At 46.0% G+C, this 24,466-nt stretch overlaps 2 protein-coding genes across 2 annotated transcripts in view; one reads left to right on the top strand and one right to left on the bottom strand.

Annotated features, from left to right (window-relative positions):
* Window positions 1-10,033, top strand: part of mapk8ip2 (mitogen-activated protein kinase 8 interacting protein 2) — a gene marked incomplete at its 5' end in the record, with an annotated part of 40,258 nt that extends 30,225 nt beyond the window's left edge. The window contains 12 exons of the mRNA XM_083655171.1: window positions 1-78; window positions 210-288; window positions 1,655-1,903; window positions 2,171-4,451; window positions 4,908-5,116; window positions 5,681-5,756; window positions 6,613-6,785; window positions 7,006-7,115; window positions 7,217-7,339; window positions 7,843-7,913; window positions 8,106-8,204; window positions 9,898-10,033. The exon at window positions 1-78 is cut by the window's left edge and continues 162 nt beyond it. Of these exons, the coding sequence (XP_083511297.1) occupies window positions 1-78; window positions 210-288; window positions 1,655-1,903; window positions 2,171-4,451; window positions 4,908-5,116; window positions 5,681-5,756; window positions 6,613-6,785; window positions 7,006-7,115; window positions 7,217-7,339; window positions 7,843-7,913; window positions 8,106-8,204; window positions 9,898-9,970 (3,621 nt within the window). The 3' untranslated portion in view covers window positions 9,971-10,033. The remainder of the gene's footprint in view (window positions 79-209; window positions 289-1,654; window positions 1,904-2,170; window positions 4,452-4,907; window positions 5,117-5,680; window positions 5,757-6,612; window positions 6,786-7,005; window positions 7,116-7,216; window positions 7,340-7,842; window positions 7,914-8,105; window positions 8,205-9,897) is intronic.
* Window positions 10,034-13,248: 3,215 nt separating this feature from the next.
* On the bottom strand, window positions 13,249-18,306 carry arsa (arylsulfatase A; the record flags this gene model as incomplete). The annotated part of the gene is made up of 8 exons (XM_083654718.1): window positions 13,249-14,206; window positions 14,594-14,696; window positions 14,798-14,925; window positions 15,538-15,662; window positions 16,064-16,233; window positions 16,965-17,183; window positions 17,482-17,722; window positions 18,086-18,306. 8 exons carry the CDS (start codon window positions 18,304-18,306, stop codon window positions 13,911-13,913), a joined length of 1,503 nt encoding a protein of 500 aa, XP_083510844.1. The 3' UTR covers window positions 13,249-13,910.
* Between the last annotated feature and the right edge of the window lie 6,160 nt (window positions 18,307-24,466).

Genomic DNA, 24,466 nt, shown 5'->3' with positions numbered 1-24,466 from the left:
TCGCCTCCTCTCTCCCCTAGCCTTGGCACTATAAAGAGCAGACCCACTACACTGAACCTCACTACTGCTGTGTCACAGGTAAGTCACATCGCGTAAACACCCAGTAAACACAGAGAAATAGGCAATCCCTGCACTCTGTAATCGTCCCATACAAGCTTGTGAAACTCCTCTCTCTCTCGCTCTCTCTCTCTCTCTCTCTCTCTCACCAGGACTCACTGAACAACAACAGTAGTCTATCCCCAAAGAAAGGAAGCTGGCAGGACTCCTTGCGCAACCCTGCCTCACAAGGTGAGGACAGGATTAGTTATTGTTGCCCATAGAGACACTGCAAAACGCGTCATCATTCAGAAGCCACGCCCAAGACGGGGGAAAATACAAGGAAGCACTGCCTGACGACTGCAGCTGGCAAAACAAACCACGGCTAACCGGGGCGAACGGAGGAACTCTCATCAGATATAAATAGTTTTGCGGGGTTTTACAGGGATTCGGACAGTTTTCTTTTTAGATAATGTCAAAAGATTATTTCAGTACACTTCCTCCAACGGAGAGGGAAAGGTACATCGAGAAAATGAACTCAGTTGGCCTTTTCATGCAGTGTCCCTTTTCATTGCACAAACAACGCTGGATAAACATCCCACACAGTGGCCTGGAGTGAAATACTATGACATGAGCTTTTAGGCATGTTTAAATGAATGAAAATAACGCTGGTGTAACATCAGACAGATGGCATCAGACGCGCTGGCGTTCTCCTACAGTATGTCACGTAGTTGCACACAAAGATCATATATATGGAAGATGAACACTCCAACTTACTTCCTTGACAGCTAAATCCACATTTTCTTCTCGCGAATGCTCAATGGCTTCCTTGTTTTGCTCGGGAGTACAAAAAAACTTTAATTGGCGACATTTGTTGTGTGCGCAGCCCACCACACAACAGCTTTTAGCTATGTTTAATTCAAGGAAAATGACGCTGGTCTATGGGACTGAACGGAGCGATTTCCCCCGTGATGGGCATGGCCTATTTCATGCAGTGTCTCTATAGCAACAATAACCCAAATTGGGTGGGGTTTGTTTGCTTGTTTATTCATTAATTTGTCCATCCATCACACTATACGGCAGACACAACACAACTGATCGATCGATCGTTTTTGACGAAACGTGACGATATGGTGCATCACATCCCTGAGTTCCAATATTCTCAAAGTTACACTGATAAGCCTTTTTGTTTTATTTATTTGATTTTCATCCATAGTCATGTGTGATATCTTACCCAATAATACCCATGGAAAGGCAATAAAATATTAGTATTATTGATCCATGTGTCACTAGTAATATCAACCCAATTTGGATGAGAATTCAGAGAAAACACTGCAAAATCCCACAAAATAACCAGTTATACAGTATCTCCCACACTGCAGGTTTGAATGACGTGACATTTGGTGCACATATCAGCTGTACAAATTTACCTCCAAGGCCATCAAAGTACTCTACATATTGGATTTTTCAGTTTAGGCATTTTAATTTATATACTACTTGACCCAGAGTGGCACTGTAAAGTGTATGGTGAACAATATGTTTTCTGCTTTTTCAGCTCAGCTATGATGAGTTATTACGCATGGATGATGAATTAAATCTGTTTCTGCTCTGCTTCCAGGCCGTCTGTCTCCAACGCACTCATGTCTGGAAGATGGCAGCCATGTGACAGGCCAGTGCCCAGCCCCTCCAGTCTCCCACGCTCCAGGGTCCCAGAGCAAAGGTACTGCCCCTCCAGTCTCCCAGGCTCCAGGGTCCCAGAGCAAAGGTACTGCCCCAAAACAGGGAGGGGAGGGCGGGCACACCCAGTCCCCTCACAGGCCCCTCCTCTGCGACATGGAGGGCAACAGGCGGGAGAGGCCCGAATACGGTAACAAAATGGCCGACCCTCCAAGTTCAGAGTTCATCCCTCCCATTAACATGAGTGTGGTGTAGTGTTGTGACGTGAGATGCAGTGATGTGATGTGGATTAGATTAGTTTAATAATCATTCATCCTCCATCCTTTAAGAACTATAAACATATTTTTTATTTACTTAATCTCATTATTCATGACTTTGTAATGAATGTCTGGTCTGGCTGTCCGCTATTCTCATTCTTTCATCCCCTCCGTGTTTCTCTCTCCTTTGTTTCTCGCAGGTTCATTTGGTCAACATAAGTCCCACCCATGCTCTGGTGATGTCACTGAGCCCAAAACCGATCCTCCCATTCAACCGTCCAGAGTACCTTCTGTAGACGAGCACTCCCAGTGTTCGGACACAGAGGTGGACCACGATCTCAACAGCGATCACAACCACAAACACTCAAACCGGCGTGCCAACGACACCTACACAGTCACCAGCGAGTCGGGAATGGATCCAGAGAATGACCTAGACCCAGATGGAACCAGTCACTGCTTGTCGTCCACTGCGCCCATCGGGGGCAACGACGGCGCCGATACACCCTTGTCTGACGAGGAGCTGGACAAGGACTTTGAGGTGGAGTTCATGTGCAAGGAGACCTATGATATGGTGTGTAAAGAGAATCGTGGCTCATCATATGTGGAGTTCCCCTCCATTGAGCCCTCTGAGCCCACCTCCTTCTCTAGCTACATCTCCTCCAGTCGCTCCGATGTTCTCGACCACTCCAACAGTTCAGACACCACGACGACGACAGCTGCAGCCAATGAGGTGGCGGCAAATGACTCCACCTCTCCATCCTCGGACCAGGGGGTAGCGGATATGAACAGCAAGCGATGTTATGTGACTTCAGACCAGGAGGAGGACCTGAGCTCTCCAGGGTCCGACTCTGACATTGAGGGGGAACTGGAGGCAGCGTTCGCTTGCGGAGGTCCTCTGGTCTCCAACATGATCTCCTCCATCTCGGAGACAGAGCTAGACCTGACCAGTGACGAGAGTAGCAGTGGACGTTCTTCTCACCTCACCAACTCCATTGAGGAGGCCAGCTCGCCTCCATCAGACCAGGAGCTGGACCCAGACACAGAGTTAGAGCAGGACAGTGGCATTGTCGGACTGAAAGCTTCTCTGCTCCTGGGCCAGCCTGACCCAATCAAAGAAGGCTCTCCTCTACCATCTCCATCACCTTTACCTTCCCCCACCCTAGGTAGCCCATCCCCTGTTGACTCACCAATCCTGCCCCCAGAGCCATATGATGATGGTCAGGCTTTGATGGGGCTACAGAGTGTGGATGATGAGCCATCCTATGAGCACCAGGCTGACCCAGATGAGACTCTGCCTCCAGCCCAACGCTGTGAGGACAGCCTGTCCAGACAGATGGTACTGCAGATAGAACCAGACCACAGCCTAGAGAGCTTCAAACGCTCCTTCTACCTGCCAGTGGGGCCCAGGCTAATGCCCAGTTCCGACGACTATGATGGAACCAGTGAGGGGGACTCAGAGTCAGAGAGTGAAGACGAGCTGAGCGAGAACTCAGATTCACCCTGGTTGCTTAGCAACCTAGTCAACAAGATGATCTCAGAGGGCTCTTATCCAATCAGCTGTCCCGAGGAGTGCTTTAAGAGGAAGCAGTCTGTGTCTGATACCATCTCACCATCCTCAGACTTTGAGTCATATGGTTTCAATGACGAGGATCAAGGGATGAAATCAGGGAGGGAGGCATCAGAGGAAGAAGATAAGGAAGGTAACAGCTTAAGAAGGGATGGGATGGAGGCAGGAGAGAGGGGGATGAGAGCGGAGCCTCCAAAAGAAGAAGTTGAGAAAAGCAACGACAGGTTTGGTCCCTGTCTGTATTTGAGCAATCCCACTGGTGACAACATAGCCCCAGTGATTGTGGAGCGCTGTGTAAACAATGGAAGAGGAAGCACAGATTTCAACTACTCCTATACTGCTAAAGACTTTGAGAAGAATGTCACAAGCAAACCATCCAAAAACACTAGAAGACAGGAGGACGATGAAGAGGAGGATGTCACAGAGCCCAACAATGACTTGACGATGCTGGAGAGGAGGAAGGAGCTGGACTCGCCCAGCCTTAGCGAGAGCGTGGTTAGCGACAAGGACGAAGGCCGAGAGACAGAGCCCAGGCCAGGGAGCCGCTCCTCAGCCTCTCTTGAGCGCATCACCGAGGTCAAACACAGCCTGACACTGGACATCCCCACCGCCCAGACCAACCGCTGCTTCAGCCTCAGTTACTCCACGGACAATGATGAAGAGGAGGAAGAGGTAGAGTCTTCTCCATTCCTGGACAACTTGAGGAAGCAGTCGTCCTACAGGGGTAGTGACCTGTATCTGGACAGCTCACCGCCCATTGATGAGAGCGTGCATCACCTTCCCTTATCTGACCAGGACCTCCCGCTGTGTGAGAAGAGGCAGCACAATGATGATGAAGGACTGGCCTATGACTCTATGAAGTACACACTGGTGGTGGATGAGAATACCACGCTGGAGCTGGTCAGCCTCAGAAGGTATGCCCTGGCAGGGATGGACAGACAGTACTACTGTAATAAGTGTATACAGCACAGGCTAGTAACAGAAATAATGTCATGGCCACATTGTAGGATTTAATATTATGATCACAAACAGAAAATAGATCTTTGTCTTTGTCTATAAAGGTCCCATTTTGTGTAACACAGGATTTCCGTGCCTCTTTGATTATAAAGGACTTGGGTGTGCTAGATGAACATCATGGAAGTCTCAAAACACATTTTTAAAACAGCTAAAAGAGCATAAAATGGGACCTGTAAAGTGAGCAGTTTATTTGCAATATCATTCCTAAATGTATAAGATAAAAAATTTTTTTAATTAGTAATAACTTATAAATAACTACTTATATTATCCACTTTCACTTACTAAGTCAAACCGTCTCCTCTAGCCTCAAGTTCTGGGGTCTAACTGACACGTCTGGACAATTGTCTTCTCAGGTGCACCTCTGTTCTGAGTGACGACAGCGAGCTCTCCACGCTATGCGACGAGGAGCCTTTGGGGACGGGAGAGGTGGGCTACGGTCGCCGTGATGGGGAGGTGAGACCGGAGATGCTCAGCTCCTCTGAGGACTCCTCCCCCGAGGCTGACCTGCCCTTTTCCAAGAAGTTCCTCAACGTGTTCGTCAACAGCACCTCCCGTTCCTCCAGTACGTCAGACACAAGGGGCCACTTAGACACTGCACCTTACTGGAGAAGTCAAAAGAGCTGACCTCAGCTTGCATAATATGGGCGGGGGGTGGTTCAGAATCGTTCCTAATATGATCAATTCAGGGTCCCGAGGATGAATATATGAGGATTGAGCTGGGCAATGTCAGCATGATGCATGGACACGTGAGTTAAATATGGCAGGGAGCCCACACCAGGCCCACAGTACGACGAGAGGGCTCTCTGCCAGGCCCATCGATCATCAATCAGTGCTCTCGCTTAGAGATCCACATCCCTAACCGATGCTGATTTGCATAATGAAAGCCTTATTACAAAGACTTTCATTGCCATTTCTCTTTTGACAAATCCAATTAGCTTTCATTTAGGCTGTCTCAGGGAGGTTTTTTTTTAAGACAGAAACAAAAGCAACATCCGGACAATTTGCATTGAATGAGTTATTATGTGGCGCGTTTAACTTTGGATTTGATTTGATTTGATTTGAACCACTGAAACAGTGTTGTTGGTGTCGCTCACCTCACAGTCCATCATGTCTCTTACCTGTGCAGGCACAGAGTCCTTTGGACTTTTCTCCTGTACCATCGACGGAGAGGAAAGGGACCAGACACATCGGGCAGTCTACAGGTAAACACCCTACTGTATGTGTTGTTGTTGTTGTTGTTGTTGTTGTTGTTGTTGTTATCAATAATGTACTGTAGTCTTATTGTTGTTATTATTATTATACAGCAAAAGAGCTGTGTAGCGGCTCCCACAAAAAAAAGCCAGAAAACAACATAAAATAGAACAACTGCGAAAAAAGTAATAGATCAACACTTTTGTAGTAATGGTTTGGTGATTTATTTTGATTTTGATAGTCTATGTGTAGATAAACACAACAATACTCCTTTAAGCGAGCACAGTGTTCAGTGTGCTGTACAGGTCATGCAGCCATGGTGGATCACTCATGATGTTATGGAGGAGGGCAGGTGTCCTAGCTACAGCTGCAGGGCGGCCATTAATAATCACATCAGCCACCACCTGTGCCTGTGGCATTGTGTGGTGTGTGTCATGTACTGTATGAGAGTGTGTTCTCTCTACCCTCCAGCCCTCTTTCAGTAACCATATCTCTCCCATGACATCATTGAGTGTCCATCCCGCCATCTTGCTCCGGATGGCTGTCTGCTGTTTCATCACTGCTCTTTTTCGGCTCCCCACTGGGAGTAAGCTGAGACCCAAACAGATGCTTCCTCGTCAGATGAACCGCAGTCCGCAGGGTCCTCCTTACGTTACCCAACCTACCTAGAGTACTCGTCCACTTTGGCCCAGTGCAAAGAATCACTGCACTGGGTCCGCTGTTACCATGTAATAAGGTCTCACAATAACAACTGCAACGGAGATGGTTTTCATCTCTTTCTCTCTCTCTCTCTCTCTCTCTCTCTCTCATCCCCTCTCTCTCTCTCGCTCTCTCTGCCCCCCTCTCTCTCTCTGCTGCCCTCTGCAGGTTCATTCCCAGACATGCAGATGAGCTGGAGCTGGATGTGGACGATCCTTTGTATGTGGAGGAGGAGGAGGATGACTACTGGTACAGAGGCTACAACATGCGGACAGGGGAGAGGGGCATTTTCCCTGCCTTCTACGCCCACGAGGTTATAGGCCAGTCGAAGGAGTTGTTGGGTGAGTTGAGAGAAATTCTCTGGCTTTTCTCTTGCAACTTTGAAGTAGTTTGTCTCATTGTAAATAAAGGAAGAATTTCATCTTGTTTGGGCGTGTGTGTGTGTGTGTGTGTGTGTGTGTGTGTGTGTGTGTGTGTGTGTGTGTGTGTGTGTGTGTGTGTGTGTGTGTGTGTGTGTGTGTGCGCGTGTGCGTGTGCGTGCTTACACTACATCCTCCACAGGAGTGAAGAGGAACCCAGCATGGATCGAGACTTTCAGCGTTCAGTTCTTGGGTTCTGTAGAGGTACCTTGTCACCAAGGCAATGGCATCCTCTGTGCTGCCATGCAGAAGGTAAGCTGAGTGGAGAACAGCAAATCACACGCATAATAATCACAAACACAAACACATGAGAAGATGTACATTTTATCGCAAATATTTCTTCTCTCTGTTAGATTGCGATATCGAGGAAACGGACGGTGCACGTGCGACCCCCCTCTCTGTGTGAGTTGGAGATTAGCTTGCAAGGAGTTAAACTGATCATGAGCCTGGAGGATGAATATGACACTCTCGATGAGGTGAGGGCAAATGAATGCATGGATCAATCAATCAATCAATGGATCAATCAATAGATCAATCAGACAATTATCTCTTTAGAATGCCCACATATTGGATTATTGCTCATTGCTTATTGCTTGTTTATGGTTTATTTCAGCTGGTTGAAATATTCAAGCATTATATGGTGTGTGGGTATCTTCTCTTTCATTGTCCTGCCACGTATAAAGACAGGCCTTGTGGATGTAAACTCCCTTCTTGCTGCCTTTCAGAAAATTAGCATCATACAAGCATTGTTCAAAAGTGTACAGTCAGCACACAATAAGACCATATAGCACAACACAACAGGGAAGGCATGAATACAGCAGTGGAGTCCTTTGTCAAACAGCCCTGTGCAAGCAGGGAGGCTGACAAGGATCATTAGATAAAGGGAATGTTTAACATAAAGAAAGTGAATACAGTCACCTTCAGAATGCGAAAGGCAGACACCATTACAACTCTCTCTCTCTCTCTCTCTCTCCTCCAGTTTGACAGGTGTAGTCACTTCTTCCAGATGAAGAACATCTCGTTCTGTGGATGCCATCCGAGGAACAACTGGTAAACAAACGCACAGGTTTTTCCTCATTGCTGCTCTCCTGTGTGGAGTGTCTCGCATCCGACGGGTTGCATCATATTCTTTCCTTCTCTCTGCAGCTACTTTGGCTTCATCACTAAGCACCCCATGTTTCCTTCTCTCTGCAGCTACTTTGGCTTCATCACTAAGCACCCCATGTTTCCTTCTCTCTGCAGCTACTTTGGCTTCATCACTAAGCACCCCATGCTGAACAGATTTGCCTGCCATGTGTTTGTATCCCAGGAGTCGATGCGGCGTGTAGCAGAGTGTGTTGGGTGAGTCAACAGTATAAAGTACTCTGTATAATGTAGCCTGCGTTGTGTTGACAGTACTGGCAGCAACCCATGTTAAGGGGCTTGGAGGCGGGATTCGATCCACCGATCTCCCGCTTGCAAAGCGCACACGCTACCCCGCAACCACGCAACCCCAAGAGAGCAAGCTCCCTTGGCGGAGCTGATTAACGGGCCTTCATAATGGGGAGTGAGTTTAACCAAATGACTCGCTACCACTCGGGACTCACGAGGACTACATTTTGTGTTTTTGTTAGTCTGTCATACTGTTAGCCAAGCCAATTTTTATATTACCTAACTTACACTGAAAAAAAATAACGTTACAGTTATACAAACTCTACAGGTTGTCATTAATTTTGTTCGGCCACATTACTGCTGGGCAACCAAGGTGCTGCTACAGCGGTAAAAGTGGGTCTTTTGTTATTCAAAATCCCCCCGCACTGCTGCCACACCAGTGGCATTAACGCTGCAGGAGCACTGCAGCAAAGTGGCCAAATTAAATGAGTAACAACCGTATAATGCTATGTGTTACAGCAATAATTTGAAATGCTAAAAAGACCATAGAACATATCAGAAACTAGGGCTGAACAATTAATCTAAATTTGATTGAAATCGCAATATATAGCCTACTGCAATTTTCAAATCGCAAGAGGCGCAATATTTGTTAAAGGCTAAATGTGTGTCAAAATACCATTTTAAATGAAACATTGTCGTGCTGCAGAAATGTCCTGGCCTACACATCATATTCTACAGACTTCAGAAAACATCCTTGTTTGGTGCAGATCCCCACCAAAATCACACCATAATCATTTTAATATGTTTTTCAATTAAAATCAGAGTAATGATGAAAAATCATTCCATCTAATATCGCAAATCATATCGCAATTGCAATAGGAGTCAAAATAATCGCAATGAGATCTTTTTTTCAAAATAGTTCAGCCCTATCAGAAACAACACCAGCCATGGTCTCAAAATCCCAAAACCTCTATGACTGCCGAGCTAAGTGGATCTTCTCTACCGAGCACTTTCAAGTGCAGTATAGCTGGAGAAGAGAGCAGTGAGGAAAACCCGACAGGATGGTATTATGAAGTATTGAACCAGGTTCCTGCTGAGACAGTGTTTCTTTTCGTTCAGATCTCATTGTGTGGGTTTGTGTGCGTGTGCGCGCGCGCGTGTGTGCGTGCGTGCGCGCGTTTGTCTCAGAGGTTAAATAATGATTGCAGACTCAGTCATGTTAATCCTTGTCTGAATCAGGCATATTGGGTTTGAATAATTAAAGATGCTGATAGCTCAGTGTCTCTGGACGGGGAGCGGAGCTTGAGATGGGCACAACAGCTCCATCCATCAGCTGCTCGTGCCCTTCTGTCTGCGGAACAGACATAATGACAAAGACAGAAGCTTCGAAAAGCAATTATCCTCATTTGATTCAACAAAGAGAAACCATTCAGAGGCTGTGGTTCTGCATTTCAACTAGCATTATGTTTACTATACACTCTGGCATTTGCACCGCCCAGACTTCCCCTGAGAGACAGAGCATGCATCTGTTAAATCTGTCATTTCCAGAAGATTAGATGTGGACCTCTGTTTTGTCTTGTTTTGTTGTGTCTTTCTTTCTTTCTTTCTTTCTTTTTTGCTAGGCGTTGTTTGGTCATAACCTTGTGTGTCTGTGTGTCTCCAGACGAGCCTTCCAGGAGTACTACCAGGAGCATCTGGAGTACGCCTGCCCCACCGAGGACATCTACTTGGAGTAAGAAGTGTTGCCATGACAACCACCCTCTCTCTCTTCACCCTCCTCCACAGCTTGTGTATGTTCATCAACTTTGCCACCAGAGGGCGCTGGCGGTGGGGGGGGGGTATTCTCGCCATTGTAAAAGAAAAAAATATATAGATTTAGAAGTGGGATCTTCATTTCATTTCAACAGTATCAGTATGCTAGGCAATTGACTGATTTCATTCATTTATGTTGGTTTGTTTCCATCATCGCGATGGATTGATTGCCTGTTTCGTTTATCTTTTTCTATGATGTAAAACTAAGAGGCTGAACTCCTGTTAATTTAAGGGTTCCTCTTTTGAAACACAAACAACAATATACCTACTACTGCTGTTTCACTTTTCAATGCATGGCTAGTAGGGTTAATCCACAAAGACACACCAAGAAATACACACATCCAAGTGAATGGCAAGCAGCTCAACGATCTATAAGGGAATGGTGTAGAGTTGATAAGTTGTCGGTTAGGGAACTGTAAATATGTATTTGTTCAATATAGACAAATTGCTAATTTCATTTCTACTGATAGTGACATTGGAGCAAAGTAGAGAGATTACAGTGAAATGTCCTTGGTCCGAGCTTTACCCGTGTCACGTACGAGATGTAGTGTGTGTTGTAAATACATGTATAGAAAGTAGAGACATACAGGCGCCTCATGCAAAATACGGTATGTAAGAAACACTCACAGCTAGTAACGAGAGATGAGGATGATGGCGGGGATCTTGTTCTCAGTTTTAATGTGGCTATGTCTGCGACAGGAGTAACGGAATAAAGCATGGGAGATTTTAGAAAAGTCGTGTTGGAATGTAAAAAATAACGGTCGCCACTGGTACGGTCTGTCATCTCACATCAACGACAATACGACCAAGTTTTGCATTGGTTGAGAGTGGAAGTAGAAACCTTTCTGAATCTCATAAGCCCCAGAGATGTTCTATTCAGCCCGTCCAAGTACGGCTCGTCACGCTGAGCTGTGGACCTGTCAGTACCTCTGGACCATATATGACTGCACCCTGTCCCTTTTGTCTGCTCCCCAAAGTCGCAGTGGCTGCTGAGCTTCACCACAGCGCAGGCAGCTTTGATGAGAAATCAGTCAACTGTTAAGACTTGCAAACCATCGATCACTGTCTGCTTTGCTGTGATCAGTGTGACTTTCAGGTCAAATAAAGCAAAGGTCCTCTGAAAAGCCATATTATCACATCTCTGACTGTACGACTCCTCTAGTTTTCACTGACGTCCTGGTCTCTCCATTTTCTTTTGACTTGGCAATTTCAACGAGGGAAAGAAGGGATGACTGGATTAACATGAGGAAAACAGCAGCCATGTGTCGGTAATGTTTTAGGGCAGTGTGCCTACTGTACAATGATAGTGTGCTACTAATACAACTTTGCTATCAAAAAGGAATCAAACACATAAAGGGGAGGTGGTTTTATAGATGTGTAAAAGCCTTGGTTAGACTTTGATCTTATTTTTCAAGGATGATGCCTCAACAGGATACGAGGGATGGCTACATGTTCCCACATGAATTTATTGCTTTAGGCCTGGTCAACAGTTACATATCATTTGCTTACGTTATACATCAACCTATTCTGGGGTTGTTTTAGCATATCCTATAGTATAACATAACATGGGGGGAGGGGTCGATTGAATAACAATGCAGTGAATAGAGCCAGGTGATGCCTGAAATGCAGCCTTAGGCTTCCCTCCCCACCACAACAACCACCCCGTCGTTTTTTTAAGACCCAGTTTCACATCTTGCTCTGCCGCTTTCAATCACCAGTCTCAGAATAGAGCCGAACAGTCACGTGACATCTTTTGCCCCGGAAGTGAGTTTCCCATTCATTTTCTCCATAGACATTTAGAAAAATCCTTATATAACGAGTTTTAAGGCTGGAACCAAGCCAACCTAGGCCTGACCTACTGAATCGTGAGTGACCATAAAATATTTCATTTGGAGCAAAAAATAAAAAATAACATTGGAGAAAAACGGATTTTCAAAAACAAAAATCCTGTGTTTATTTTTTGTTTTTGCTCCAAGTGAAATGTTTTATGGTCACTCATGATACAGTAGGTCACGGGGTGGCTTAGTTCCAGCCTTAAAACTCGTTATATAAGGTTTTTCTAAATGTCTATGGAGAAAATGAATGGGAAACTCACTCCCGGGGCAAGAAATGTCACGTGACTGTTGAGCTCAATGAACACCTCAGATTCGGCAGGATTTCAATGGTGAACGTTGATTGACAGGTGATCTGGCAGGAGGGAGGTAGGGTGTTATCTACGTGTGTATCGCTGTCAGTTAGATCATGTAGTATATATACAATAGCGAATCGAAAAGGTAGTGCTGTGTCCTTTATGTTGAGTCTGTTATTGAAATGAATGTGTACATTAATTAAAGACCATTAAAAAAAAAAGATCACAACCCGACAAAACCCCTGACAGTAAAGAAGAAAATATATACGTTTTTTGTTATCTGCAATAATTTTATTTCAGTGTCTTACGTTTCCACACGAGGTGTGATCTCGGCATGTCACACGGGTGGCATTTTGAGTTCTTGCCCATGATAACACTCCACAGACAGGCTTCAACAGCACATTTAGGGCACATTTGTGAGATGTGACATCATTAGTGTGTGACACACCCACCAGAGTACTGACCAATCTGCTGTTAGAGCTGAATAGTGACTGAGTCGGCTGCCATACGGAAACTATTATTGCATCTTGCCAATTATAGTTATCGCCTTCGAGCTCCAACAGTGTGACCCATCTCTGATCTGCATTTGCTTCTGATTGTTTTTTCTATCTTGTTACAGCCTAGTTAAAATCCTTCTTTCCACATAGCTACACAAGCCAACCTCTGAGGATGATCTAGTCCTGTATAGCCGCTGAGACATACGTTAACAGTTAAACCAAACTTTTGACTTTATTACATAAACAAGATTCTTCACTGTATACCTAGAACAAATCAGTATGTGACAGAACAAACATATCCTATCTTGTATCTTTAAAAACAAGGACTTGTAAAATTCAAAGGAAAAGCAAAGACAAAAAAAAAAGTCACTCTGCCTTGTCATGGGTTTGGTCTTATGAATAAAATATTATGCTTGATGTCCAAAAACGGTATTTCTGTCTTTATTGTTTAGACCTTCTTCTTTATTGTTTGTGTGTTGAAATGGGTTCTAAAAAGACTTCCCAACATTTTCAAGAGTCAAGATATTTATTGTCACTTCGGTTGTACAAATGTAACAAATGATTGTGAGTCCCCGTTGAATCCTGAGTGTTAGCAATTAAGTTGGTTAGGTATAAAGGCCTGTTAACCAGCTCCGCCTCTTGACATAGTGGTTAGCATGTGCGCTTTGGAAGCGGGAGGTCGGTGAATCGAATCCTGCTCAAGCCCTTCACATGGGTTGCTGCCAGAACTGTCAACACAATCCAGGTTACACAAGTACACTCGTGTGAAATTCTTAGGCTGGGAGGCTCCACATGACATCAAATATAAGACAAGGAGAGCACACACACACACACACACACACATACACACAAAAGCAACACGAATGTATACAATATGAAAGATGGCATAAAAGAACAGAAAACACAAGAGCAATAGGAATATAAATATGAATTTGTTCTCTCATTTGTTCAAAAATATTAACATTTAGAAAAATACACTTCAAATCACACATATCCTCCTCACTGAGGAAACAGTTAATCTGCAACATACCGTAGATGAATTCTCACTATGAATATAAATGAATGCACAACTTCCCACATACAATTTGATGTCTAAGACATAGCCATGCATCATCAAACACTTTAAAATAACAGCAACAATATTTGGTCCCATCATTCTGTCATCTTTGCGCAAAATCAGTGCGGCACCTCTTGCCTTTCCCACATCATTACCACCAGCAGTTGTGAGATTGTGCCTCATCAGCACTGGCAGCAGCTGGGCTTGGGGCTGCACTGGGGGTTGCAGCAAGGCTCCAGGGTACGGTCCGAGCCTTTTCCTATCTGGCTCTCTCCGAACACCATGGAGGCTTCAAACTGCCCCTTCACTTTCAGGATCCTGTCCAGCACGTCCTGGAGTTCAGGCCGGATCACCGGCGAGAGAGGGTACAACTCAGAGGGGTCGGCCTCCAGGTCGAAAAGAAGCGGAGGGTCGTGGGGCTTGAAGACCGAGAATAAATCGCAGTCTTTGTCCTTGGTAGTCGCGCTGTGCGCGGCACCTGGTGCACGAATATGAAAGAGCAGGTGTCAAAACCACATGACTTCTACAACTGTGTGACTGACATTTGACATTTTCGGCCATTTCGTTCACATTACAGGTAAATCCGATTTGCTGCTAAAGTCATTAATCATCATTATCTTGATTGGTTTCCCAAATCTGATTTGGGAGTGTGTCCGCACTGCCACAAATCTGATTTGGGCAAGTGTTCAAGGAGGCGGATCTGTGTGTCCAGAGCTGTGGTTTGGGACAAGTGACACAAATCGACTTGGAGCGTCCAGACACATAAAACCAATCTGGATAGAATCATTAATAGGTCACTAAAGTTCACAAATCAGATTTGGCCTCCTAGTCTGAACATGGCCTTCAACAAACACAGTGAGCGTACCGCGGGTGTAGAAGTGGGCCTTGTACTTCTCTAGCCTGAGAGCAAACAGGCCGTACATTTCACTGGGATCTGTGGGGTAGAACATCATCGCATTCCTCTTACCCTAAAAAAACAAAACAAGAAATGAACATGAAAATAAACATGTATGACTTTAACCCAACTGTGATCTTTATTGAGGTGTGAGGTACAGCATGATGCCTCTACCTGTCCATTGTTGAGCAGGATCTCTGTCATATCCACCCCATCCAGCTGCACCTGGGGCAGTTTGGCTCCGGCCAGCCTTGCCATGGTGGGCAGGATATCTAGAGTGCTGGCCAGCTCATGGGTCACACCTAAAGAGATGCATGCAGCCACAACAAGCACTTTTCACATTCTGGTTCTCAATGCTTCTGCGTTGAGAAACCGGTGCATACGACTTCCTCTTGTCAGCCTATGGCCTTCACTAAATTACTCTACAACCTGGCAAATAAATAAATGATCCTAGCAACCATTACAGTTTTTGTTTTCGTTGGACTGGTTTGTCAGTAAGTCGCAAAAAGAAACTTGCCACAGGAAGTTGTAACTCATACTTAGCTGTTACCATGATCGTGTCAAAAGGGTCTATGACAGAAGAGTGAAGGCCGGGTGATAAAGTGATGCACTACACAACCTGCTTTTTGATCGTGACAAATAACTTGGTTTCTAATACGGTGCATTGTGGTTAGCTGAGTTCTGGGCTCATATCATGCTACAAAGAAGGAATTCAGCTTTAGCTTCTCTGATGGGGGTCACATCAACAATTCGAAAAGTTGAGAGGCAAACTACTCTCAGATCGCCTTTCTTGAAACACTTAGATTTACTGCAGCAGCAACAACAACAACAAGACATTATTTGAGGTTTGGGAGCATCAGCTGATATTTCCAGGCTAAGCAGGTTGTGGATGAATGAGGTGGTCCTGTCCTCACCTGGCCGAATGGTCCCCGGCCAGAAGGCGATGGCTGGCTCTCTCATGCCCCCCTCATAGGTGGTGCCCTTCCCACATTTCAGATGGCCAGAGCTACCTCCACGGGACATACGCATCAGCTCAGGTCTGGGCATGGAGGAATAACAAGCCATTTGATAAAAGGGCAATCAATGCCTTATTGCAATTGCCCTCTACGAATATGGGCCATAAATCCCATATTAGTAGAGGGCAAAGATAAAACACAACTTGACCTTTTGAATAGCAGATAAACACAGATCGCATATCACAACTAATGTGGAGGCAGATTAAAATGTGAAGACATTTAAGAATTAAGATATGAATTATGTCAATATGAATATAAGTCTTTTTTGTAAAAACCACACACTCACGCACTAACTATTGACTCATCTCAGGCTATAGTTGCCATGTACGGATACACCTGGCTGTACGTGACACCGATCAATGAAAAGAAGGCACAGGCTATAAATTCAATCATATATAAAAACCAACCAGAGGCAAAAACCAACCCATTGTCAGAGGTGAAGAAAACCAGTGTGTTGTTGATCACTCCTGTCTGCTCCAGGGTGGCCAGCAGGTGTCCCACAGTGGTGTCCAACTCCAACAGAGCATCTCCAAAAGGCCCCCTCAGAGACCGCCCAGCTGCCCCGGGACCCGCATACTGGGGGTAGTGGGTGTGCTGCGGGGATTTAATAAACGTGTTTTAACTATGTATTACATTATGTAACTGTCCCATAGCACAGAGTCACCATTTCATCTGAAGGGGTGTGATCAAGTCAATGATTGCTTTGCCAGGTGATGAGATTTCTCGCTTTCAAAGATTCTCTTTCCGGCCTGTACTCTCAGATTTGGAAGCAAAGCGCCCTCCCTTCACACTTCCAACTGCTCAAGATAGAGGACGGTGCAACGAGGGAACGAAGAACGTCTCAACGTTTTCCAAAAAAAAAGCAAATGACAAAGCAGCATTACGTTGCATTGTGACATATTACCTCTTCACTACACATTTCTGTTGGCTCTTTGTTCTAATTAGCTAGCTAACTTGTTCTACCGTGAAAATGTGACATTTATATTTCTGTCAGAGACTTGTTGATGTTGCTGAATGCCTGGGTTATCGATGGATCAATAAAAGTTCCATAAAAGTTCTTAATTAGGCTACACGAACAATTGGCCAAATACAACATCATCCACAAAATATTCGGACGGTCTGCTCTTTTCAAGAAATAAGACTGACTAGCAGAGAGTTGTGAAGCTACACTGATTTGACAGAAAAAGTGGAAAGAGGTCCTATGTTTCATAATGTCAGTGTAAGTGTGCAGCCTGTTTCTGTTGCTTACATGAGTGGGATAGTGTGCAGCCTGTTTCTGTTGCTTACATGAGTGGGATAGTGTGCAGCCTGTTTCTGTTGCTTACATGAGTGGGATAGTAGAGGAAGAAGGGTTGTTTTTTCTTGGCTGACATGGTGATGAAATTGGTCGCAAAGTCGCTGTAAGCCCTCTCCAGATCCAGGAAGTTGACTGGTTGCTGCTTGATGACATCGTTGTGCATTAGGGGGACGGTTACGACGCCAACGTCACAGAGCCCAAAACACTTCACATCTGGAGGGAAACAGGTCAGGTTCCGACAGGGGCCCTGCGAGGGAGGAAAGGACAAATATTAACTTCAGAGTAACTATTATGTGGTGGGTGATAATTTCATACAAAAGTCAAAAACTAAATTAGAACCAACTGATTAATTCAAAACACTGTGTCCATATATTGCAAAAATACACTGCCTGAAGGCCATCATAATTTAAAAAGAATAAAATCCACCCTATAAAAGTACTGTATCATTATTTTCAAACAAGGTCTTCAGTTAACCATTATTTTATTTTGTTTATTTCCCCAATTGTCAGGGTAGTACAGTAGGTGGAAAAGGAAATTACACTGACCATGTCGTGGGAATAGGGGATCCCTAGGTATTGGTCAAACCCCTGATTGGTTGGCAGGTACATCCCATTAGCCCCAAGTCCCAGGTGCCACTTCCCCATAGCAGCAGTGGCATAGCCCATGGGCTTCAACACCTCTGCGATGGTGGTCTCATTGAGGGGAAGCCCCCCTATAGAGCCGGGGTACAACACTCCTGGGTAGATCCCCGAGCGGGTCTGGTAGCGCCCGGTCAGCAAAGACGCCCTAGAAGGCCACCATAATACAACACAAGTAAACAGTGGTCATGTTCACAGGGACAGATAGAAAGACGTCCATGTGTGTATATATACTGTCTGTCTTTCTCCAGCACACACACACACACACACACACACACACACACACACACACACACACACACACTTGCAACAGTGTCACAATGTTGGGAGAGGAGGCTGGCCAGCGAGACTACAATGTTGATGATCTCTCCTTTGAGAGAGCCTGGTGACGCGAGGTTATGTTGATGCACAAACACTGGGGCCGTTATAAAGACAAGCGTTACCCATTCATTACAGGACTGACTTCTCACACCGGTTATTATGTCAGGTAGCCAGACCGTGTGTCGTGTACCTGGACGGGCTGCAGACAGGACTGGTGCAGTAGAAGTCTGTGAAGCGGAGTCCTCCGGACGCCAGGCGGTCCAGGTTGGGGGTCAGGGAGCTGGGGTGCCCATAACACCCCAAGTCCCCGAAACCCAAGTCGTCCGCGAAAAGGAGCACGAAATTCGGCGGAGAAGCTAAGCAGCTGCAAAAGAGGGAAAGGTTTACAAAGGCGAGGAGGGTATGATCCATTTTTGGTTGCCTTTCATTTGAGCTAGACACGGAGTGAGCGAGCAGCTGTCAGACAACTTGACTGAAGAGGAACCAAAACACAAAGTCACGTGCTCGCTCATGGAAGCTGTCGCCTATGGATGACGTAGACACGGGCCGCTGGACAATGTAGTGCCGCTGTTGCACTGTTGCTGCTCTGCATTTTGTAGTTTAACTAAACGAGACTGAGTCAAGCATCTTGCAGTAAAACCTATGAGACTTTTAATTATCACCTAATTACACTCCATTTCAGCCAAAACTCCGTGGAGTGGGCGGATTCGAAGGTCTGGACCCAGGCAAGTAAAACTGTTAATAGCAATTTTAGCAAACAATTCCCACGTGCACTTGTTTTGTATGCTAGTTTTCAATGTAAACACAAGACAAGCACTCAGTAGGCCTACATTACATGAACAACTCACAGTCAGCACGAAAAAGTAGGGGACTGGGGAGACAGACAGGTCACAGGACATCATTATTTATAAAATAAATATACAAAGACAGCGATGGAGGGCATATAATTATATTGGGTTTTTTTTCATTACCCTTGAGATAATCTAGTACAGGGCTCCACATTCTGATGAATACTTTGATCTTGTTCTTATTAGATAACCTCAACCTCTCCAAGTGTAACATATGCATCAACTCTCTTATCCACATATCGGCCATTCATGGTCTGACTTCCACATAAGTTGTCTTGCTACAACCATACACCAAATGAAAAGGCCTCAGGCCTCATATTTGTTTGCCATATAGGTAGCACACTCATGACACCCAGAACAGCTATAAGGGGGTTACGTTCCCGGTTTTTCTCAAAGGCTCTGGAGAAACATTCAAATACACTCTCTTTGTCTGCTTCTTGATGCCACAGCTGAAGCCGCTGGCCTGTGTGCCTGTGGCTGTGCTGCTGTCCTCTGTGGCTGAGCTCCTCTGTAGCTGAGCTGCTGTCCTCTGTGGCTGAGCTCCTCTGTAGCTGAGCTGCTGTGCTGCTGTCCTCTTTGGCTGTGCTGCTGTCCTCTGTGGCTGAGCTCCTCTGTAGCTGTGCTGCTGTCCTCTGTAGCTGAGCTCCTCTGTAGCTGTGCTGCTGTCCTCTTTGGCTGTGCTGCTGTCCTCTGTGGCTGAGCTGCTGTCCTCTGTAGCTGAGCTGCTGTCCTCTGTAGCTGTGCTGTTGTCCTCTGTGGCTGTGCTGCTGTCCTCTGTAGCTGTGCTGCTGTCCTCTGTAGCTGTGCTGCTGTCCTCTGTGGCTGTGCTGCTGTCCTCTGTAGCTGTGCTGCTGTCCTCTGTAGCTGTGCTGCTGTCCTCTGTGGCTGTGCTGCTGTCCTCTGTAGCTGTGCTGCTGTCCTCTGTAGCTGTGCTGCTGTCCTCTGTGGCTGTGCTGCTGTCCTCTGTGGCTGAGCTGCTGTCCTCTGTAGCTGTGCTGCTGTGCTGTTGTCGTCTGTGGCTGAGCTGCTGTCCTCTGTAGCTGAGCTGCTGTCCTCTGTAGCTGTGCTGCTGTGCTGCTGTCCTCTGTGGCTGTGCTGCTGTCCTCTGTGGCTGTGCTGCTGTCCTCTGTAGCTGTGCTGCTGTCCTCTGTGGCTGAGCTGCTGTCCTCTGTGGCTGTGCTGCTGTCCTCTGTGGCTGTGCTGCTGTCCTCTGTAGCTGTGCTGCTGTCCTCTGTAGCTGTGCTGCTGTCCTCTGTGGCTGAGCTGCTGTCCTCTGTAGCTGTGCTGCTGTCCTCTGTGGCTGTGCTGCTGTCCTCTGTAGCTGTGCTGCTGTCCTCTGTGGCTGTGCTGCTGTCCTCTGTAGCTGTGCTGCTGTCCTCTGTAGCTGTGCTGTTGTCCTCTGTGGCTGAACTGCTGTCCTCTGTGGCGTCCTTGCACGCTCTCTGCCAGTGATTTGACCTGACACCCGGTCAATTATGTTAACAGGAGGAGAAATAGGTCAATTGGTGCAGTCAGTGCTGCCTGGAGGATCCACCGGTTGGAGCAGAAATGGACGTCACAGCTGATTTTGTCCAGTACTGGAATTATTTATCTATTTATTCTCAGTGTCATGCTTCGATGGGGTGGAAAGGAAAGGACAGGAAAGGAGGGCACCACCCGCATTTAAATGAGCTGTGTGTGTGTGTGTGTGTGTGTGTGTGTGTTTGTGTGTGTTTGTGTGTGTTTGTGTGAGAGAGAGAGATCACACAGAATCAATTTTACTGAGTTGATGACTATTTGAATTCACATCGCGCCTGCTGTATTGTTTGGTCCTGATGAGTTACCCACGATCCACTGTACCTATTGTGTGTGTGTGTGTGTGTGCATGCGTGTGCATGTTTGTGTGTGCATGTGTGTGTGTGTTTGCATGCGTGTGTGTGTGCGTGCATGCGTGCGTGCGTGCGTGCGTGCGTGCGTGTGTGTGTGTGTGTGTGTGTGTGTGTGTGTGTGTGTGTTGTTGTTGTCAGTTGGTCCGCCTGCCATCCAGCACCATTGTTCAGCCTCAGGGAAGCATTGCTTTGGCATTGGCTGATAGTTTTGATTTACCATTCACTTTCAGATCTCTGCAGCACTGACCTACATTCAGCAAACTACTGTGTGTGTGTGTGTGTGTGTGTGTGTGTGTGTGTGTGTGTGTGTGTGTGTGTGTGTGTGTGTGTGTGTGTGTGTGTGTGTGTGTGCGTGCGTGCGTGCGTGCGTGCGTGTGTGTGCGCGTGTGGGGTGTGTGTGTGTGTGGTGTGCGTGCGCGCGTGCACAGTATGTGTGAGAGAGGAAGAGAGATAGAGAATAGAGGAAGAGGAAATGAAAAGGCAGATGCTTCATGAGTTCAATATCATTACTAACAGTTTTCTCCTTCTCTGTTCTGACTTGCATGTCTTCATGTTGAGGGAATATCACACTCACACAGCCGTGTGTGTGGATCACTGTGGTCAGCAATAGCCTGTGGTCAGCAATAGCCTGTGTGTGTGTGTGTGTGTGTGTGTGTGTGTGTGTGTGTGTGTGTGTGTGTGTGTGTGTGTGTGTGTGTGTGTGTGTGTGTGTGTGTGTGTGTGTGTGTGTGCGTGCGTGCGTGCGTGCGTGCGTGCGTGTGCGTGTGCGTGTGTGTACAGGCAATGGAGTGCATTGACTTGCTTGGCTTGGCATCTCAGCACTTGAACTAATGCTTAGGTTCTAATAAGATAACTGAAAACGAATAAAAGACAAGGGCAAATTCTGCCCAGGACCACATGCGTCATGTACAGTGGCCAATCCCCCCGGCTTCCCTCTGATGACGCGGAAGTGAATTGAAAAGCTGTAGTTCCTCGAATGGCCACTAGGCATCGGGGGCAGTAGGCATTCCTCCCTTGTTAAAATGCCCGACTTTGTAACAGGATTAAACATCTTTCCAGTGAGGGGCAAAACACAGTTTTGGTCTATATAGCTCATTTCAAACTCGCCCGTTTGGAAACTCCCATCTCATGTGAGCTGCGCAAGGATTCAACCCATTCCCTCCCACTCTGCTGATGAAAAATCAAGATGGCGACAGCCAATGTTTCAACTCCAAACGGGAGACCAAGATCAATGGGATAGCTCTGTCCATATTTTTTAGGTCAGTGGTCATGTAGTAACCAGGCGACCTCATGCAACTCAAGCGCATTCGAGGAAACTGCATCCTTCAACAGCCCAAGTTTGGCAGGTTTAAAGATGTTTTGATATCTTCAATCTCTGGCAGATGTTCAGCTGTGTAACACTGGAACAGAACCATCGCCAAGGCAACGACAGAACACAGAACACACACAGAACTCCTCAACAGAATCCGTAAACATGAGGACGTTCTTTATGAAGACTTGGCCCTCTTACAGTCAAGGCAAAATACCTGACAACGAGGATGAAACCACCAAAATATTTGGCATGACATCATCACTGATAACATCAGCACTGATGACATCACTGATGACATCATCACTATCCGTTATCCGTTCCTGACTGAATAAATGCATGACTCACCCCAAAAAGCCTTCTCTTGACCATGCTTGACGTGCTGTGCACGTGGTCAAAAATAGTTATTTGAAAGATGAATGTGGCCGATTTCATGCAAGAAAGTAAGAAAATAACCTGGACACTGAAAGCTTTTGAAGTTCTGCATCGCTGCAGGAGATTTCATCATCCAACTCTGAGAGGCAGCCAGCGCCTCCCTGTGGGCACAGCATGGTACAGCATGAGGCCTCCACTGTGCAGGGGGGCCAGCGCCTCCCTGTGGGCACAGCATGGTGCCTCCGCCCTGCAGGGGGGGGGGGGCAGCTACGCTCTTCCATTCAGACAAAGTTATTACAGTAACTGTGTTTACTGTTCAAAATCACGTTAGAGATTTTACGTTACGCTATACGGGCTTCACGATTAGATACAACCACGATACCATGTAGTAATAAATAAAAGTCCAATGACAACAAAGTCTGGCTGTGCAGAATTGTCTGTATTTGTGAGGCACAAGTCTTTCCAGCAATGGCATGGGTTTGCTAGAATGTTAACAATTTAAAAATGTCATTACAAACTGCAAATACATTATAATATGGATGGAGAGAGCTTGTAAAATTGTGATGGCAAGCCGTCTCATTTGTGATTACTACAGCAGAATAAAATGGAGCTACTATCACAATTCATTTTTCTGCCCATGATGGATCGTCACATCATCGAGTTCACAGCAAAAGCTGTGCTGTGCTCTTATCGTGCATTCCTTTATAACTGGGAACTGGTAATCTTACCGGTTCAAAGTTCATGAGCTGGGACGTGACGTCACTAGAGCTGGTATTTCCCATTCCAAACTCGTAGGAGCCTCAGCAGCCCCAACCTCAAAAATCCAAGATGGCTGATCCGCGCAACAACAGTAGTTATAATCGTATAAATGCAATTTAGCACTTCTGTCTTGTTTGTGTCCCGTTAAATCAGCTGTACACACAACACGGCCTACTTCTATCTGTGTGGACATGAGGCTGCAGTGTTTGTATGCACAAAATGCCACGAAATGCCTTCTTATCAACTGTTATTGCTAACAATGGCTAGCCTGGCTAGCGAGTGGATCTGACCAGTGAACAGTGAACTTCCCAGCTCAACTTTTCTGCAAATGGAATGCTAACAAAACGGATGTGACGTCGTTTAGCCTCCACATCCCAGTTCTTTTGCGATAAAGGAACGCACGATTATACTTGGCTGCTAAGTGTTCACATGTTTGCAAAGTCTCGGCGAGGAACCAGGAAACGATCTCGTGCCTGCCTACAGGTGCAGTCATCATTAGTGCGGAATGAATACTTGGATTATGCCCAATTTAGGCTTTGCCATCGCTAATGATTTGTGAGGGCTTTTGCCAGACAGGCTATTAGTCTGTCTAATAGGCCAACATCATGTCTGATGCAGAGGAATGTGAAATAGGAGCAGTCACTGGAGATAAACGACAGCCTCTGTGCCCTTCAACGCCTGCTTGAACTGTGATCCAGGGAAACACCAGGGCTGTCTGACCTTTTACTGCCTAGTAAAATGAAAGCTGTTGTCAGTGACAAACAGAACAGAACAGCCCTGAAGAGCTTGTGGTAGAAAGTGAATCCCGCCATCCGTTCCTCCCTCAGGTCATAATAAGGAGCAAGGTTAAACGAGCCTCATGCAGGAGAAAACCTCTCTCCACCTCTTCCTCTGGTTGTGACAGAAAGAAGCTGATCTGAACCTGACTAGCAAAGGTCTGTAGGAAACAATATCTTCTTTCTATATTCACCTTATGTAGCCACGCCCATTTGACCCGGTTGTGTGGTCGTGTGACGACTTCCGGCTAAAAGAAAAAGAAAATGGCCGGCTGCTCCAATGTCATCTAACTCTGAATTAACTAATAATTTAGCCAATTGTATGTAACATACCAAATAAAAGCAAACGGGCAATGTCTAAGAATGCAACGCCATGTAACTGGCTCGTTAAGTCTCGCATTCCAGGGAATTACGTTAACGTCTGCGGGTCTTATAGACGTAAGTGGCTCGAGCGCTCGGAGGAGAGAAAACTATCTGAAGCTTTCTTTGTTGGAGTCCAGGTATGTTTTACAAGAAAGTGCTCGTCATTGTCGACGATAACGTTATCTGACCTGGCTAACAGTGGATACTCGCTTGCTTGCTGTGTACCGAGCTCAAAGTAGTAGGCTACGTTCTTTGTTTTACCCCCTGCACTGT

This window comes from Poromitra crassiceps (assembly GCF_964638095.1).
Source record: "Poromitra crassiceps genome assembly, chromosome: 18".
NCBI classification, from domain to species: Eukaryota; Metazoa; Chordata; class Actinopteri; order Beryciformes; family Melamphaidae; genus Poromitra; species Poromitra crassiceps.
This window is presented reverse-complemented; position numbering and strand designations above follow the sequence as displayed.